Source organism: Melanotaenia boesemani, chromosome 23, assembly GCF_017639745.1.
Source record: "Melanotaenia boesemani isolate fMelBoe1 chromosome 23, fMelBoe1.pri, whole genome shotgun sequence".
Taxonomy (NCBI): domain Eukaryota; kingdom Metazoa; phylum Chordata; class Actinopteri; order Atheriniformes; family Melanotaeniidae; genus Melanotaenia; species Melanotaenia boesemani.
This window is the reverse complement of record NC_055704.1, coordinates 10,219,694-10,237,086: the sequence shown is the minus strand read 5'-3', so window position 1 is coordinate 10,237,086 and position 17,393 is coordinate 10,219,694. Positions and strand designations below refer to the sequence as shown.

Sequence of the window (17,393 nt, the reverse complement as noted above, 5' to 3'; positions counted from 1 at the left end):
CAACATCTGTGTCATATCTATTTCACATACAGGCAGTAGGCAAATCCCGAAGACCCAGATAAAGTCAGGAACATTTGCTAACAATAAATGTTTATCAGTAACATGTTTTCCCTAAAACCTAAAAGTAAATGTAGACAGTTTTTTTCAAGGTGAATTTATGTTTGAATGTATGTGTGAGTGTGAGTGGTTCTTTGTCTTTCTACGTTGGCCCTGCAATGGACTGGCAACCTGTCAGGGGTCTACCTGCTAATTGCTGGGATAGGCTCCAGCTTCCCATGACCCTTAATTGGATTAAGTGTTACAGAAAATGGATGAATGGAGGGAATGTATGCTTATTTGTTCATGTATTTATTTATTGTTTACAAAACCAACTATTTATTTTTTTATTTTTCTGTTTATTATATGCCTCCAAATGCAATTTATACTATATTAAAACTGTCTTACACAGCAATAATGAAAAATCTGATCAATCCTTAAACCTAAAGGTGGGTGTTTTACTTAAATTATCTACGGTGTTATGTTACCTAATATTATCATTAATTTCTGGTGTCATTAGGTCCCTTGAACATAAGGGGGAAAATTATAATTTATTGTTTTGTTTACTCCTTATGTTAAATAATTCAATCTTGTTTTTTTCAAATTATAGGCTACGTAACTCGAGAATCTCTTCATCTGAGATTTGTATGTTTTTGTCAACAAATTAACAAATAAAATTAAAAATATGTAGCGGAACTTAAAATACCTGTAGAACGTCTGTCGGAATTGTTCTGCAGGCGGACCGGAAACAGCGTGAGGTTACCGAAGTCTCATTAGAAGAGCTACATTTGCTGATTGTTTAACCAGCTCCTCTGTCCTGTAAGTCGTATAATTTAACAGTTTTCCAAACACGTGCTGACGTTTAATAGATCTAACTTTTAAACGACATATGTTTATGGAAAAGATGAATTTTAAACATTTTTCCGTGTCTACATGCGGTGGCGGGAGATTCTTGAAGCCTCATTGCTGCTGTTAAACAGCGCTACTTTGACTTTGCTTTATTGTTTGACGGTAACCTGACCACAATTCATTGACATTTTCCACTTTCGTTACAGCTTTGACTGTTACTAAACACAGAGAGACTGTATAGACCATGTTAGCAGCCATTTCCTTGGGGTTTTGCAGACAATAGCACGTGTAACTCAATGCATAGCCTTATAACTTACAAAAGTTAGATTCATTAAAATAAAATAGAAAGTCGCCACTTTCCTAGCCAGTTTAACTGGAAATGGCTTTGGATCAACATTTGTCAACAGATGGCCTCCTTAGTTACACAATATTCATACTGTCCAATAATGATGTACACTGTGTTTAGTTTAGCAGATATGAAGTATTTTGCTGATCTGCAGAGCCCCATTTTTTCTTCTATTTTTCATCAAGACCTTTAGATTTTCCAGTTAATGTTTGCTTCTCATTTTTCCATCTTTACATTGGTTTTGCTTGATAGAATGAGTCGAGTCCTATAAGTTGCGGAGAGACAGCCAAGGAGGTGAGGGTCAAAGGTCATATTCAAACAGTCAAATGAGGGGTTGGAGCAATATGGAGTTAATTATTTGATTTTATTATTGTTGATTTCATTTTATTGATAAATGGAAGCTAATTTTAAGAGGGAAACAGACCTTGCTTTCACCTCCAAATCTTCATGGCCTGCAGTTTTTTCTTCTTTCAGTTGATTGTAGTTCTTCTCTAATGACCCGAGAGGGGTAGAAATGCATACTGTTTAAAGAGTTAAATAAGCTCATCAAACTCATTTTATCTTTAATCCCCTGAAGTCTTGTGTTGTTTATCTTAGATTTTTTTTCACCCTTCTCCTATGGTAGTGCAGATTTTCCTTATTTCACATGGTCAATCTGCTGTTTCAGCAAATTTTCTTTAATCATGGGATGTTGTTGTTTTCATACAATTTGGTCCTACAGAGGATCTTTCTTTTAACCAGACGTTATCTGTTACCAAAGCTGACGTTCTCCATCTGAAACTCTTCAGTTTGTACTTAAGTTGAGAGAAATGCTAAGTAAGCTTTTGTTATCTTTAGCCATGAGTTCAATAATAAAGTACTTGGGGAAGATGAGAGTTTAGAAGTTTCTTTTTGCTACCTAGTGTGATATTTTTTTCACATTTTAACCTGCTTTACATTGCTGCATTGGCTCTACATTTGGATTTATATTAAGAAAAGATCAGAAACATTGCATTTAATATAATCTAACGGTGTATTGTAGTTCAGCCTGAACTCAAATTCATTTTAATATTCTCTAAATACTTTTAATGCTAAAGAGTTCTAGCATTTGCTATTTCTGTTTTAGTGTTATGTATATCTGCACAGAAATGTAGAAACACTTTGGGTTAAGAGAGAAAAAAAAAAAAAAAACACAAGGTCCTGCAGAAAATTAATAATTCTTTCAGCTTTATTTGAACACTTCATCCCTCCATGTTTCTGTGTTCCTCTATGCTGCATTCACTTGCACTCGGACATTAGCTTTGCCCTTTTGAATCTCAACCACTCACATTTTCAACTGAAATTATGATTTCCAGAACTGCTGCGGTGTTGCTTTACAGCTACGCATGCTTTCAGCAGTATCGTTGGCATTATTAGCATGCAAAGCAAAAATGTTCACGTCTTGTATTATTGAGATGTTTTTTACTCTGAGAGTGTAAACATGATGTTTATGTACACTTTTTGTAGCCTAAGTTTTATATTTTCAGAAACCCCACAGTTGCATTTACTGTGATTATTATTATTTTATTTTTTTAATTTATTTATTTTTCTCATTGTGTTGTCCAGGTCAGTCCCTGTAAAGTTTTCTCTTGTGTTTTTCTTCACTTGGAACGTCCCGCAGCACAGAGAAGATGTTGAGAAATGCCTCAGCACAGGTAAAGAAGAAATGTGTCTTTCTGAACAATAAATCTGATTAGAAACATTTTTTTACAGATTTTTAAGAAAAAAAAAACAGAAAAAAACAACACAAAGCAAAAAGAACACCAAACAACATTTTATTCTCTTTTCCTTACCCACCTATCAACAAATTAAGAAGCAGAATAAAAACGAAATCATTACTGATGACAAAGGCTAAGTTAACATTCCATACATTGTCCATGCTACGGTAAAGTGTCCATGTAAGCTGAATAGGGCTGCCAAACATCTACAAAAACATTATATCCTTTTCTAAGTGTGTATGTAATCTTTTCAAGAGGAATACTGCTATTCATTTCTGAAATCCATCTTGCTACAGAGACTTGGGAGTCAGACTTTCTTGTGATAGCTTTGCATTGCTAATGAATGATAATGATCTTATCAGATAACTCCTGCCAGAAGGTACAGAGTTTTAAACATGTCCGGGTACAGTGCAGAAATTCGCTCTCTTCTATACTACATCTAAAACACAAATTTGACATTTCTTATTTATATTTGTGCAATTTCTGTGGCGTAATATAAATCTGATGGAGGAAATTGAAATGGGTTAGTCTGGATCTAGAATTAATAGTGTTAGTTAAACTTTTTGGCATAGTTTGGACCAGAGTTCGGCCTTAATCATCACACCCAGGTAACACTCCCATCTCTCCCTTGCTTTTTGCAGATTCAAATTTGGAGCACAATCCATGAAAAGATGATAGATTTTTTAAAATGAGACGAGGTGTGTCCCCCTCATAATCCCACCTCTCCAGAACACAAAAAATAAAACGGTTATTATTCTTATTATTATTGTTGCCCCCATATGGTTGGAATTCATGTTGAAGAAGTGTAAAGTTTATCAGGTAGTTGAATTGTATACACACACACAGATCACTGACACTGCTGTTAAAAGGCGTTTGTAGGAAAATAAACTGTTGCAGTGAAAATATTTTGATATTTCTTTGTCTGATTTCTCACAGCTCTTCAGACAGGTGGTGAGATACAGGTGTACAGACACAAGCCTCATCCTGGAAAGATGTAAGTCCATTTATAAAGAGGACATTTTTTTTTCTTTTTTTTTTTTTTAGGTCTTCTCTTTCCTTCAGTATCCTATAGTTTTTTGTTTGTTTGGTTGTTTGTTTTTTATGCATGTTACAGGTCTTCAAGGTTACAAACTACTACATCCATATGCTACATATAAATCATAGGATAGTTGCTTTTTCCAACAGAGAACAATAATGCTGTAGGAAATGCCTTATTGTAGTCCAGACCAGACATCCAACCTTGTTGCTGCAGCAGATTAGATTCACGCCAACAACACTTGGTTACTTAGTTGCATAGATTACATAGCATCCCTTTTTGCAGACATGTGCTGCTGTTTTTGATGATAGATATGATGCATTATATAACTTTCCAACCTTAAAACTCTGCATTTTGAACTTGTTTGATGGCACAGTGACATCTATTATAAGCTTTTCTGGAGCGGTCACTGCCCAGCAGCATTGCGAGGCTGAGAAACCGCACTTCACATCTTTTTCTTCCAGGATGCTGCTTGACGTTGCAGCAGTTTTTCTTTATCCATCGTGTCACACATTAGCAAAAAGATAAGCACACCAGTCGCTAAGGCACTTACTGGCTGGAGAAAGCTCACACTGGTACTGGTAGTACTGGGTAGGATGCAAGATGGATGATGAATTTGCCATCGATCGGGTACATGTCACTGAGAAAATCTGCATCAGTTCTGTAATACTTCTAAGTTTTGGTCCTTTACTCAGAATGCCCGTAGAGATGGTATAAACCTTTCAGCTCACTGTCATTAGATTGGTGCCTGATTTGCCAGATTTTTCACAAGTATGTTGCTTATCTGTTACTACACCGCTATATTTGGGAAGCAACAGTCAGTCTGTAAACAGTAAAGGCCTGAAGGTGCCCTGACAGTGACTGTGTTGTCAGTCTGAGGCGGGGAGTATTCTTAAACTGGGTTTATACTCGTATTGCGTCTGCATAATGTTTTTCAGGCGTCACCACCATATGCGCCACGTAGGTCTGCAGAGGCTTGACTAGCACCTCTTCCAGACTCAACATGCACTGCAGTTACACAGAAGTTCTCCCTTGTGATTGGTTGATTTGTGATTACGTTTCCGGATTTCAGGAGCTTCTTGCTAAATTTTTATGCAATAACCACGGAATACAGGCTGAAACACGATGCCGTAACCCTACACTTGAGTGCTAGAGCACATTTCACCAGCGTCTCCATTGATGGCTGCTTAAAGGACATTAAACACTGGTTCTTTACCATATGGAGACGCTGCACGAGTATAAATCCAGCTTTACATGGAGCCCATTCTTATTCATAAAAGTACTCAACTGTGGATCATAATCTTAAGGTTTGATCTTCAAATACCAAACAGCTCAGTTTTGTTTAGATTATATGTAAATGTACCAATGCAGGGTGCAACAAGGGGTTGCATCGTCTCTTTTATTAAGATCCACTTTTGCATATTAAAAGGTTACTGAAACTTCCTGTTATTTTAGTTTTTTTTTTTTTTTTAGTTTTTTTCTTTATTTTTTTTGTGGATTGTTCTTATGTTGTAACTTTTAGACAAAATGTGAAGAACATAATGGCTGTGTAGAACGTCTCAGATATGGATACATTGTAACACCAACACAACATGATTCTCAGTATTATCCCTCCTTTCAGCGATAAACCGCGTGCAGCTGTTAGGACGAGTTGGTCAGGACCCGGTGATGAGACAAGTGGAAGGTAGAAACCCAGTCACCATCTTCTCACTGGCAACTAATGAGATGTGGCGCTCCGGAGATGGAGAGACGAGCTCAACAGGTGAGATGTCTGAGTGTAAAACCTTTTTTTTTTTTTTTCTTTTAAAATAAAACTCAAATATGTCAGCTGGATTTTTTTTCCTGCTTCTGTTCTGGTTTGATTCTGTCTGGTTACAACACAGGAAATTGTCTGTTCCTGTTGATAATATCAAAAATACGTTTTATGCTCAGTCTGTTGCTTCTTGTCTCGGAGTAACTGATTATGCAATTTAGCTTATTTTTTATTTCCCTTTGCTTATCTTCAATGATATAAAAAGTTTACATGGCTGTGTTAAAATTCCTCATGATGTTAAAAAAAAAAAATAAAGACCAAAAAAAGACCAAAATAAATAATCTCAGCTTTTTCCACCTTAAATGAGACCTACAACCTGTACAAGTCAGCTGGAAAAATATACAAATCATTCATTCATTCACAGAACCCACACATGGAGAGGGAGAGCATGCAAACTCCACACAGAAAGGCCACTGTTTGAACCTCCCCCTACAAATGTTTTAAGGGGGAAAAAATTTAAAGATAGAAAAGATACAATAATTTGGTTGCATAAGTTTTAGACCACAAAAAACAACAAACTGATTAAAAGACATCTGGACAGCTTTTTATATTTTTTAGCTTTGCTGCAGTTTACAAAAAAATACCTCACAACTTCCAAAAATGCGTAGGAAATGTGTTCTGGTCTGATGAGATCAAGGTTGAACTTTTTTCCACAGATCCAAAAACACCGCTTCACATTACCCGAAAGGACAGTATTCTGGGTGAAGCACGGTGGTGGCAGTATCATGCTTTGGGGTTGCCTTTTTTTAACTGAAACTGGGGCTGCAATCGAAACAAGGGGATTTAACCGTTCCTAATACCGGTCACTTTTTGTCCGAAAACAAAAGTGAAACCTGAACTTGGAGAGGAATTCCACCTTTCAGCACCACAATAACCCCAAACAGAAGACATGCTTCACCAAAAGAAAGTTTTGGAATGTCCCAGCAACCAACCAATGCAAGCAGCTTATTTTACATTTTTCATTAATATGTTTTTGTTTTTTATCTCAGTCCGTTGATTTGTACAGCTTACAGGTCACAGTAAAGGTGGAAAAACATTCTGAAATGATTAATCGTGGTAAACTGATGTGTTAGCTGAAGGAGAAGGTCTGAATAAAATGTTTTCATGTAAAACTGAAGTAAGCTGAGAGTAACAGACTGAAAACTACAATACAGTGATGGTTATTTGGTACTAAGTAGTTTCAAGAAATTATTTCAGCTTACTAAAGGAACTGATGGATCAGGAGCTGTGGAGATGATACTGGGTTTAAATTGTACGGCTGTGGTTTGATCGGTCTAGTTTATTCTGATTTCAGCCACTAGAGGTTGTCATAGGACTTCCGCTCATGATCAATTACTGCTGCTGGATTTCAGGGTTTCTGTCCAGACAAATGCTCTTCCTCCAAACATGGTGCTGTGCTCAGGATTCACCTAAAAGTCATGGTTTATTTATCATCCTGTCTAGAAATGATAACATGTGGGACAGAAATGCATTAAACTTGTGTCGCTTGTGTCAGAAATATTCCAGACATTCATGTTTATCTGAGTCTGAGTCTGCTGCTGTTTTGACTGCAGGTGACGTCAGTCAGAAAACGACGTGGCATCGTGTGTCTGTGTTCAAACCTGGTCTGAGAGACGTGGCCTACCAGTACGTCAAGAAGGGGTAAGTACAGACAGAGGGCTTAACAGAGAATATATTTATTTACTTTTATTGCTTTCACTGGATTATTTGATTAGAAAACCCTCCTAGAAATTGTCTTCAAGGCCTGTTTTTCTATTTGCCCACTACTACAAGGAAAACTAAAAGGCTGCGGCTTCTTGTATCTCTTTTTAAGCCTCTGTACTTCCACACCAAATTACAAAAGTTACCATCAGGACATAGCAGACATGCCTGCAGCCTGGGACAAAAAAAAAAGCTATATATTTAAGTTGTAGCAGCGCTGACCCTGAAGTAATGTCTTTACACTTGCCCACTTCATACATACAGCTTCATTGTGACTTCACTCAACCGGCCCTCAGATTAGGACTGTGGGTTGTTTTTTTTTTTACACACAGCAGCAGGAAATAGTGGCTTTAATAAGCTTAACACATAATGGCCTCCTGGTTTAAATATGATGCAAACATGTCAAAATCCTCCATATTATTTAAAAGAATTTAGAAAAAAATTACATATGTAGTTAATGCACATGTATCCATGAAGGATATTAAGCTTGCAACCAGCATTTGCACATCACAGCTTTGTTTTCTTTTTTTTTTATAAATGTAACCCCACAGGTAAACATGTAATCACCTCTTTTGACACCACCTTATAAAAGAATTGCCCTTTCTGGGCCCTGTGTGGGTCACAAACCGTGGCTGTAAGCCTTGAGGGAACTTGTCTTAAGCCCCATAAGTAACACCAGGAATATTATCGGTTCTGGTATGTGCTTGCTAGCCCGGTTTCAGTTTGGTAGCATAGATGTGGCTAGTAATTTCTTTAATGTCAAATAGACTTTATATTAGAATTGTATGTGGGCTATATCTTATCTCAGTTTAAGAAAGGTGCAAGAAATCAAAGCCTCAGAATATAAAGAAATGACAGTAAAGAGAATAAAATGCAGACTATCATCTGCAGCTGGAGCCATCCTCTTCAGTTTTACAGGTTTCTTTTTTTTTGTTAGTCAAAAGATGGTGGAAAGCGTTTTTTTTAACCTGTGTTAACTTTTGACTTTTTCAGGTCCAGGATTCTAGTAGAGGGAAAATTGGACTATGGAGAATATTTAGACAAGAACCAAGTCCGACGTCAGGCTACCACCATCATCGCAGGTCAGATTAAACAAACTCGGTCTCAGGCAAATATTTTTTCTCAGTGCATCAGCTTAAAAAGAAAATAAAGCCACTTCACTGTGTTTTCTCTCCTCAGACAACATCGTCTTTCTGAGCGACGTGAGAGACAGAACATGAAGGACTTTCGTCTTTCTCCCCACTCAATGTGACAACCTCTTTTTGTAGCTTCTTGTTATAGAAAAGTGAGACTTGAGGACACCAAAGTAAAGAACTGTTAGAAGGGGACCGAAAAAGCTTTCTGATTGTTGCGCCCCCTGCTGGTGCAAATGAAGACTTTCATTCTTAAAGAGGAGCAGAAAGAAACTTCCCTCTTCTATAATAAAAAATACTTTGATCACATTAAGTTTAAATAGCAGTTACAGATATACATACGTTTTTTTTCTCTTTATTTAGGTTTCATTTGTTAAAAATATATATTGCAAGAAAGAATTTCGATTAACATGTTCATTAGTCCCTCCGACTTACATCAAAATGTTTCTTAAAAGCTACAAGACTATTTGAAAAGCTTGCTTCAGATTTATTATAACTTCTGTTGTGCCATTTAACCGTTTACCGCACAAGGTTGCAGGTATAAAAGCCGCTAATTTAGGGCAAAGTGGTATTTTTGAAATGGCTCTTTAAATGATAAATGAAAATATTCGGTGTCTGAGTAACAACAATCTTTGTCTGAAGTTTAATAAAGCTTTCAACGACTTATTGGATTATATTTAAAAACAAATGCAAAAACAGGCCTGTTTTCTTTTATCTTAATGGTTATTCATTGTATTTAACAATCAGGAAATTCAGAGTTCAATCCTGTAAGTTTAAAGATGATTAATCTGAGAAAGGATGAAAACATGAAAATCACCAGATTCACTTTTGGTTTTGCAGTCTACGGGCTCCATGTTGTAAATGAACACACAGTCTGCATCAAAATTACACCAATAACAAATAAAATATGCTAAAGGTATCATGTGACAGCTACTCTAGCCCTTTTGACCTCGAGGTTTACGAGTCCTTTCTTTTAGAAAATCTGGAGTTGTGACATTTTCACCTGTGAAAGTATTTTAAGCTCCTGTCATCTATGGTTTTGACCTGATGCCAAATGTTGACCTTCTTTCCTGTATTTCACACACACAGATGTCTCTTAATTGAAGGTTGTTCAGCTGAAAAGTGCTGCTGACTGAAAGACTTGCGGTAAAAAAAAAAATAAAAAAAATATTAAGCCCCAAATTTAGAGGAAATGCCTTTAAAGTCTCCATCTTTGCAGGTGTTTTTTGCCTTGTCACTCTGGTAAATTATCACATCTATCTGTGTTTCATTTCCTTCCTGGACTGACTGCTTATCGTCACTGCTGCTTTTTCCTTTAACGGGTCAAAGATTTTTTAGTATGAATACTATGATCTCTTGTCTTTGTAAGTGTATGATTTAACTTCCCCATGGTTTATTCAAATTTTACATAGTACAAGCAAAATTACAGCAAAGTGTAATAGTTTTAAGATAATTTTAGAAATTCAACAGGAATAGGTAACGGGAAATATTTGCACAGTATATACATATATATATAGAGAGAGAGAGAGAGAGAGAGAGAGTTATGTAATTTCCTTAAAGTACTTGTATTACTCTTAATTAAAATGTAGTCTAACTAGATTGGCTGTTTCTTTGACAGACAGAGGCTGGTTTGAGAGGAAGGTAGTCTTGGCCTAAAGAGATTGGCTGTAGGAATTTAACAAGTCTTTCCTGATTGGCTCTGTCGCCTGTCAGTCAACGATGAATGGAGGACAGAGCTGGACTATCGAACGGGCTTTAAATACAGGAGATCTCTTATTCGTCTGATGCACTAATATGGGCGGGGCTTTAAGTTGGTGGAAACCTGTGGATTCAGTTCAATCAAGATAGATATTCAAACGTACATTAGACCGGAACTGAATGGATTTGAATTCAAAATAAAAGTTTGTATAAATTGTTATCTTTCTTAATGTTCTATTACTGATACTTTATATGCAATGACAATTCTGGAATTTGAATTAAGACGCTAATGCAGAATTAAATTAGAAGAAATTACCTAATTTTATTATTAGATAGATAGATAGAATCTAGAATCTATCTATCTATCTATCTGTTTACTATATTTACACCTTCGCATTTCTTTCTCACATCTCAAAAGGAGCCAGCAGAATTACAAACTAATATGTCCCTACTCTTATTTCCATAACACACTAGAACACCTCTAGAAAAAAATTATGATAATAAACAACAAAAACTAAACATATATAGAAAATAACAGCATAAAAAAACAAGACCATAATAATTTTGGTTTTAAACACTACTTGCTGTCCTAGATCCAATGCTGTTCTTCAAGCTTTTATTTAATATTTACATTCTCCAGCCTCTTTTAAACTGGTAAATGTGTTACACCTGATTTTGAAGCACATGTACTTTTTTAAAAGTTGTCTTGACACATTGCATTTTTTAATTCAGTTTTCCATCTTTCTGAAAACAAATTCTCTATTTTATTTTAAAGTAATTTTTTCTTGCTCTGAATACTATTTGTGCTGTTTTAAATCTGGAATATTATTGTTTGAAATAACTCTTTATTTTGGATACCATGTGTGACAAAAATATTCTCATAATGTCTTGAATTATAATCTCAAACTTCCTGTTAATCTATAATACATGTTTTACTTTGATAGTTTTGACCGGAAGTTTCACTTTACTAATGTACCTTACTTTAAGAAAAACATTATTCACATATGATACATTTAAATTATTTTAGTAATTTGAACTTATCTTACTGCACAATGGCACTTCAAGCGATAAAAATGAATAATTTTGATTAATTTTGTCTCTTGCTTTGCTTCTCTTTTTCTCGAGTCCTTGTGACTCCGCCCACACATTCCTGGGTGTCTGGGCCGTGAGGAGGAGGAGGAAAGAAAAGGAAAAAGAGGCAGCGGAAAACTGTCTGTGGACCCTGAACCAGATAGGAGATGATAATATACAACAACAACATTATTTGCCAGCCTGAATCTGACCGTTGCAAACCTCTGAAGCGTTTATCCTTCTCTCTCTGAACCAGCTGGTCGTGTTTCTGTTTCCTGAATTTCTCTTCTTTCATTCTCACAAGTTGTTTGAAACTTTTTTTTTTCCAAGCGGAGCTGGAGCCGGATTTTGCGGTGACTGCATAGCAACAAAACCCTGCTGCGTTTCTCTCCTGGAGGTTTAAAACAAATACAAGAGCAAAGAGACCAGAAAGTCCCTGTGGAGGAAATCATGGAGATTCTGGACAGCAGTGAACCGTTTCTACACTGGGACAGAAACCTCAGCGAGCTGTCTGAGGCCGGGGAGGTCGACTGTGTCCTTTACACCAATGTAAGTTATCGATTATGGATGTGGGGGGTAAAAAGAGACATACTCTATCTGGGCCTGGTGATTGGCTGTAGCCTCTGACTCAAATGATCACCTTTATCTCACCAGGATGAGGATTTAATGGGCATTGAGGGGGGGAAGGGAAGTCTGATTGTATTACCCAGCTATCCATTCAGACCTTGGGGTCCAGGATGCTGCAGATGTTTCCTGTAGAAGTTTGTCTTTTCTTCTATCTTGTCTTCCCCCACCTAATGAGATTATGTAATGAGGTACATGTTTGAGATCCTGGTGCTTGATATTTGTATCCCAGCATGCATTGCTTATAAAATAAAATGCATGTAGATTATAAGTTTAATCAACTACCTCCCAAAAAATCACTGAAAAATACTATAATATTTAGGTTTAATTCACAGTCAGTAAATTTTACAACTATTTTGTTAAAAAGAAAAGTTTTATAAAAAGTTTGAAGACTTGAACCATGCAACCATTGCAACTAGTGAATATGTGGAAGTAAATAAAATATCTTAATAGAAAATATAACTCTCATAAGATCTTATAATTCTGCCCGCTCACCAGTAACACATTGTTTGTCTGACCACTAAACAGCAATCCAAAATCCAAATATTTTTACTTAAACTACTTCTTCTGCTGCATTAAACACAGAAAATAAGACAAACAAGTTCCCTAAGCTGGAAACTTGAGAACATCAGAGAAAATTTTCAAAGTTTATCTCATCAATAACATTTCAAAGTTGGCCAGAAAACCTTTAACTATTAGATAACTGTTTCTTAACTTGTGGTATACCACAACATGTTTGTTTCTTTTATGCATACACACTATATCATATGTCCTTAGATCTATCTGCTTAGGCTGGTGATATAATGGTATAAAAGTAGACTTAGTAGAAATAGGTCCCATACATGCAGTGACTCCTGTCAGTAACATGAACCCGAATTTAAAGGTCTTTAGTTATGTAACTCGAAGTGGGTCTTCCAGCCATTTGTCTGCCTTGGTAATTCTCTGGGCCAAGAGGGAAGTGTGAGAGATGGAGAGAGTGAGGCCCATGTGTGTGGAAAGTGTGCGCATACTTGTGTGTTTGTGTTTGGAAATGATGAGAGGAGCAACTGGGTTCACATAATGAAAAAAACAGCTGGCTCGCAGAACAGAAATCAGACACCACAGAGGCCAAATGAGTGTTTCCATCAGGTCTGAGGACACACTCATTCTCATTTTCTCCAGACTTACTTCACACTTAAACTGCATCTTCATGCTGTGATGAAAACTTTACCTTATGAGGATTTGCTTTTTGACTCCATATTGTTGCAGTGAGTACAGATTTGTCTCTGCACCTGGCACATACAGACTCCTGCAGTTGAAAACTAGTTTTAAAAAAGTTTCTGAAGCTGTGAATGTTGCTGTTTTAATAAAGACTTGAGGCTACATTCCCTGTTGAATCCCAGCTGCTGCAAATAAGCAGCTAGATACTGTAAGATTAGGACAATGGCTCAGTGTTTGGCTTTTTTTTCTCAATGAAGAAGTACAAAGAACAGGTATACTATGACATTTTTCCTCACATGCATGGGAAGACTAGCAGCTAAATAGTGATTATAAACTTAAACTAATTCAAAGAGCTGAAACAAGACTCAGCATGTAGAACTGGAACTGCTGAATGTGTAAATTAGTCATTGATTCCTCAAAAGAAAAAGATAAAATTAGTTTCTTATTTTTCCTATGGATGGAGTCTAGGGAATGTCTTTCACTACCTAAATTTGGCTTCTGTCCTCAGATTTAGTGAGGCTGGACTAGAATATTTAGCTTTTAAGATCACACAAATATGAAGAACTTTATCCACCTCTGTTTTCTTTATGTATTTCTAGGAAAACGGGAAATAAGCGCATCACATGTTCATCTTCTATCCTCTACTTGTCTAATTTACTCTGTTCTTTTCAGCAAGTACTGCCACATTTCCAGCTAATTGCTCTTTGGGAATCACCTTGTTTGTGCATCACTTTGTGTGTGTCTGTCAAATTGTGTCTGGTGTCTTGCTTTTTTCTTTTTTCATAGATACCATTAAAACAAACGGGAACAAATGATGAGTACTTGCAGTTATGTTGTCTGTTATGTGTAGACGCTACATAAGAGGCAACTTAGCATCTCTTGAGTCAGGAGCGTTTTTTTAGGCTGAAATGATTCATAGGTCTGTGTTAAATGGCAACAACATAACAAACAAAAACACATTCCAGTGTAAGGGCAGAGGAGGACCATCGTCCAAAGAAAAACTTTTTAAAAAGCCTGGAGAACTATCGCTCAAGACCACTTTTAAACATGATAGGAAAGTCTAGCTCCTTGGAAGTAATACATAAAAAAAAAGTGTGTCTTTGACCAACATCATTTTTATTCATTTTTGTCAGTGAATGTTTTGTTTGGCTTATGCTCACTAAAAAATTGGCTAACTTCTGGAAGCCTGCAGAAAGTAAAACTATACTGCATGAACTCATTGGCATGTTCTTCCTGTAGCTTCTGATCATGTTAAGAAATCTATGATGAACTTATCTTGGCTTGGCAAAAACCTTTGGAAGTTTTTGTAAATTTATTGTTATTTGTTTTGTTTTTTTTTTTCCTCCACTGTTACTTGCTTTTATTAGAAACTTTAGCCATCTTTAACATTTACATAAGGCATTGTACAATTTTGATGATGGATGGAAAGTATTGTTGGGGCTGCACGGTGGTGTGGTGGTTAGCGCTGCAGCCTCACAGCAAGAAGGTCGCAGGTTCAAACCTTAAGGGCGGTGGCCTTTCTGTGGAAAGTTTGCATGTTCTCCCCCATGTATGCATGGTACTCCAGGTACTCCGGCTTCCTCCCGCCGTCCAAAGACATGCTTGTTAGGTTAATTGATGACTCTAAATTCTCCCTAGGAGTGAGTGCAAATGTGAATAGTTGTTTGTCCCCTATGTGTTGGCCCTGCGATGGACTGGTGACCTGTCCAGGGTGTACCCTGCCTCTCACCTGTTAATGCTGGCAAACTGTAGTATCTTTACAAAGAATATTTTATTTGGATTATTTTTTTTTTATTTGAAAAATAGTTATAATTAATTTTTACTTACAGATTAGTGTAAAATGTTGCACACTGGAAAGCAAATATCCAGCTAACTTTTCCAGAAACCAGATATAATGATTCTGAAACAGAAGTAATGTTACAAATTCATCACAGTGAGTGTGTTTTAATATTAAAGAGGCTTTTTCACTTTTTTCTTTGTTTCTTTACATTGAAGTCAACACTATAAGGCCAGGTTGTGTTTAGAAGCATAACGTATGGATATTCTTTAAATTGCAAACCATTAATAATGTGTGTTTGTGTGTTTGTGTGTGAACCAACAAGACTGTAATGTTTCAATCTCGGGCAATTTGAGAAAGAGACTGGACTCTTTGTTCTCCTCTTGGTCGTGGGTTGACTTGTTCTCGCTGTCTCTTGCTGGAAGGGCGTTCATTCACAGAATTCCTTACAGCGGTGTAACCTGAACCATCGGTAGCAGGCTTCAAACTCAATGCCTGCTTCTCCCATCCGTCCCTCCCATCCCCTCCCAGTCGCTAATCAGGTTTCTCTGGTTTTACAACATGCAGGCAAAATTTCTTCTTTATCTCTGTAGATTTGTTATTGTAGAGAAAAGCATTTGCTTTGATCGAAGCCGTTAGAGCAAATCTTCTCTTTGTTTTGGTTTACTGTACAAAATGCTGAGGCACATACCTTCTGAAATGATTTGGTTCCACGTTTTAACCTTGTATTTGTACAACTGGATCTATTGTGAGCGTAATTGTTCATTTCTTTACTTGCGTGCTGCGCTTGTTACCGGGAGATTCCACTAGGGGGCGCATTATATAATTCAGACTAGAAGGTGGTCAAATTTACAGGGTGTAAATAAAATGCTAAATGTTTCAACAATAGAGGTTAGTATTTGGTTAATTTTGAAATCAAAGGACAAAAATAGACAGCAGCTGTATCGCAGAAGGTCCGCTAGTCTTCTAAAACAAGTATGCTGTGTCTTCCATTTAGGACTCATTATTACAGATTTTGGTCCTTTTACCTTACTTCCAGTGAAATTTGTCCCAACGCTGTCCCTAATGGTTATTTGCATATTGCAACTTGCGAATGTGTAGAGTTAATTTCTGAATTTGTGATTTTAAACAAACGCATACTACGTAAGGCAGGCATGATAGACACACTTACCCATAATTAAAAGCAAGTCTGTTGCCTTATTAGATAATTAGGTGTACTTAATATAATTTGTTGCCCCAGAATGGACATGTGAGATCAGCTCATTGACTTTTTCTTAACAAAGTTTATTGTTGTCATTTATCTGATCTTGGCCTTTCTCACATGCTAACATCAGATGGTTTGACATGTTTAGATGTTGTTTATCCTTTTTTTTCATTGCGTGGTATTGGCTGAGTGAGAGAAAGCAGAACAATTGTGTCTTACAGAGGCTTGTTGCTGTCAGCTGAGAGCAACGCCAGCCATTTTTAAATCTGAAGTTTGTACTCAAACCGTGTTTTACTGTATGTCCTCCAGGATTTGAAATGCATGTCTTCATATTAGATTTCTAAACAGCTTCTTTCCTTAGAAAAGAGGAGTTGTGCAAGTTTGAGCAGGAGTTCAGTGCAATATTTTTTCATATCACACTTTTTGGAATTGCCCAACTCCCAAAAAGTACCGTCTTCAGTGAACAAGGGACTTGAGCCAAACCATGTGGTGCAAAGGAGAATTTAAGGAGCCTGATGTGCATCCACCCAATTCCAGAAAAACAGTCCATTCCACTTTATTTATACAGAATATTATTAAAACACACGGTTGCCACCCCCACCTTCACAGTCCCCACAGTACCTGACGTCATGTGGGCAAAATGTGACAAATACCCAGGGAGATTACCTAGTCTCCCTTCAGAGCACATGTGTTATTCAGCATTTGAAATCTAAGAATCTTTATATTTGATGATGTATTCCATTCCAGGATACAATCATGGCTGAGGATTCAGTAAACACTTATTTCAGACCATTCCAATTTATCTTGGAAGCCATACTGTACCAGCAGCATCGACAGGGGTCCAGTAAAAGTAGTCCAGTAAAATACTTGGTCCACAGCAAGTCATTTATCCACAAAAACATGTTTTACATGATTGATTGAGGTGACTGTTTTGGGGTAAAATAGTTTCTAAATAATTAATATTGGTCAAATACATAGAAAGAGCATCGCGTATCTGTCAAGAATATGACAAGAAAAGAAGCGATAGGAGACCTTCAATTTAAATTTCAATGTGTGTGTTTGTTCAGACTCTAATAAAAATCTGGCGTGGTGCTGAACTCGTTGAACCCGCTGCACCTGCATACCTGGAAGGTTTTAGATGCAGAGAAGGAGTGTAATTATTCAGAGCT

General features: G+C 36.8%; 2 protein-coding genes across 4 annotated transcripts in view; both read left to right on the top strand.

Annotated features, from left to right (window-relative positions):
* Positions 1-773: 773 nt before the first annotated feature.
* ssbp1 (single-stranded DNA binding protein 1) lies at positions 774-9,843 on the top strand. 2 transcript variants are annotated; one of them, XM_041977523.1, is made up of 7 exons: positions 774-855; positions 2,816-2,904; positions 3,904-3,961; positions 5,625-5,765; positions 7,370-7,457; positions 8,511-8,599; positions 8,697-9,843. In XM_041977523.1, the coding sequence occupies exons 2-7, from the start codon at positions 2,881-2,883 to the stop codon at positions 8,735-8,737; spliced, it is 441 nt and encodes a 146-aa protein (XP_041833457.1). In that variant the 5' UTR covers positions 774-855; positions 2,816-2,880; the 3' UTR covers positions 8,738-9,843. The 2 variants fall into 2 exon arrangements, with proteins under 2 accessions (XP_041833457.1, XP_041833458.1); XM_041977524.1 differs by having other exon boundaries at positions 789-855; positions 2,871-2,904.
* Positions 9,844-11,517: 1,674 nt separating this feature from the next.
* creb3l2 (cAMP responsive element binding protein 3-like 2) overlaps positions 11,518-17,393 on the top strand; it is a 36,791-nt gene continuing 30,915 nt past the window's right edge. For both annotated transcript variants that reach the window (XM_041977130.1, XM_041977129.1), the window contains exon 1: positions 11,518-11,968. In XM_041977130.1, the coding sequence (XP_041833064.1) occupies positions 11,870-11,968 (99 nt within the window). In that variant the 5' untranslated portion in view covers positions 11,518-11,869. The remainder of the gene's footprint in view (positions 11,969-17,393) is intronic.

Excerpts from the sequence above, each read along its gene's own strand:
- ssbp1 (XM_041977523.1), top strand. The coding sequence starts at position 2,881 with ATGTTGAGAAATGCCTCAGCACAG. Across the intron at positions 3,962-5,624 it reads AAGCCTCATCCTGGAAAGAT|CGATAAACCGCGTGCAGCTG; the intron begins GTAAGTCCATTT and ends CCCTCCTTTCAG. Across the intron at positions 7,458-8,510 it reads TACCAGTACGTCAAGAAGGG|GTCCAGGATTCTAGTAGAGG; the intron begins GTAAGTACAGAC and ends TGACTTTTTCAG.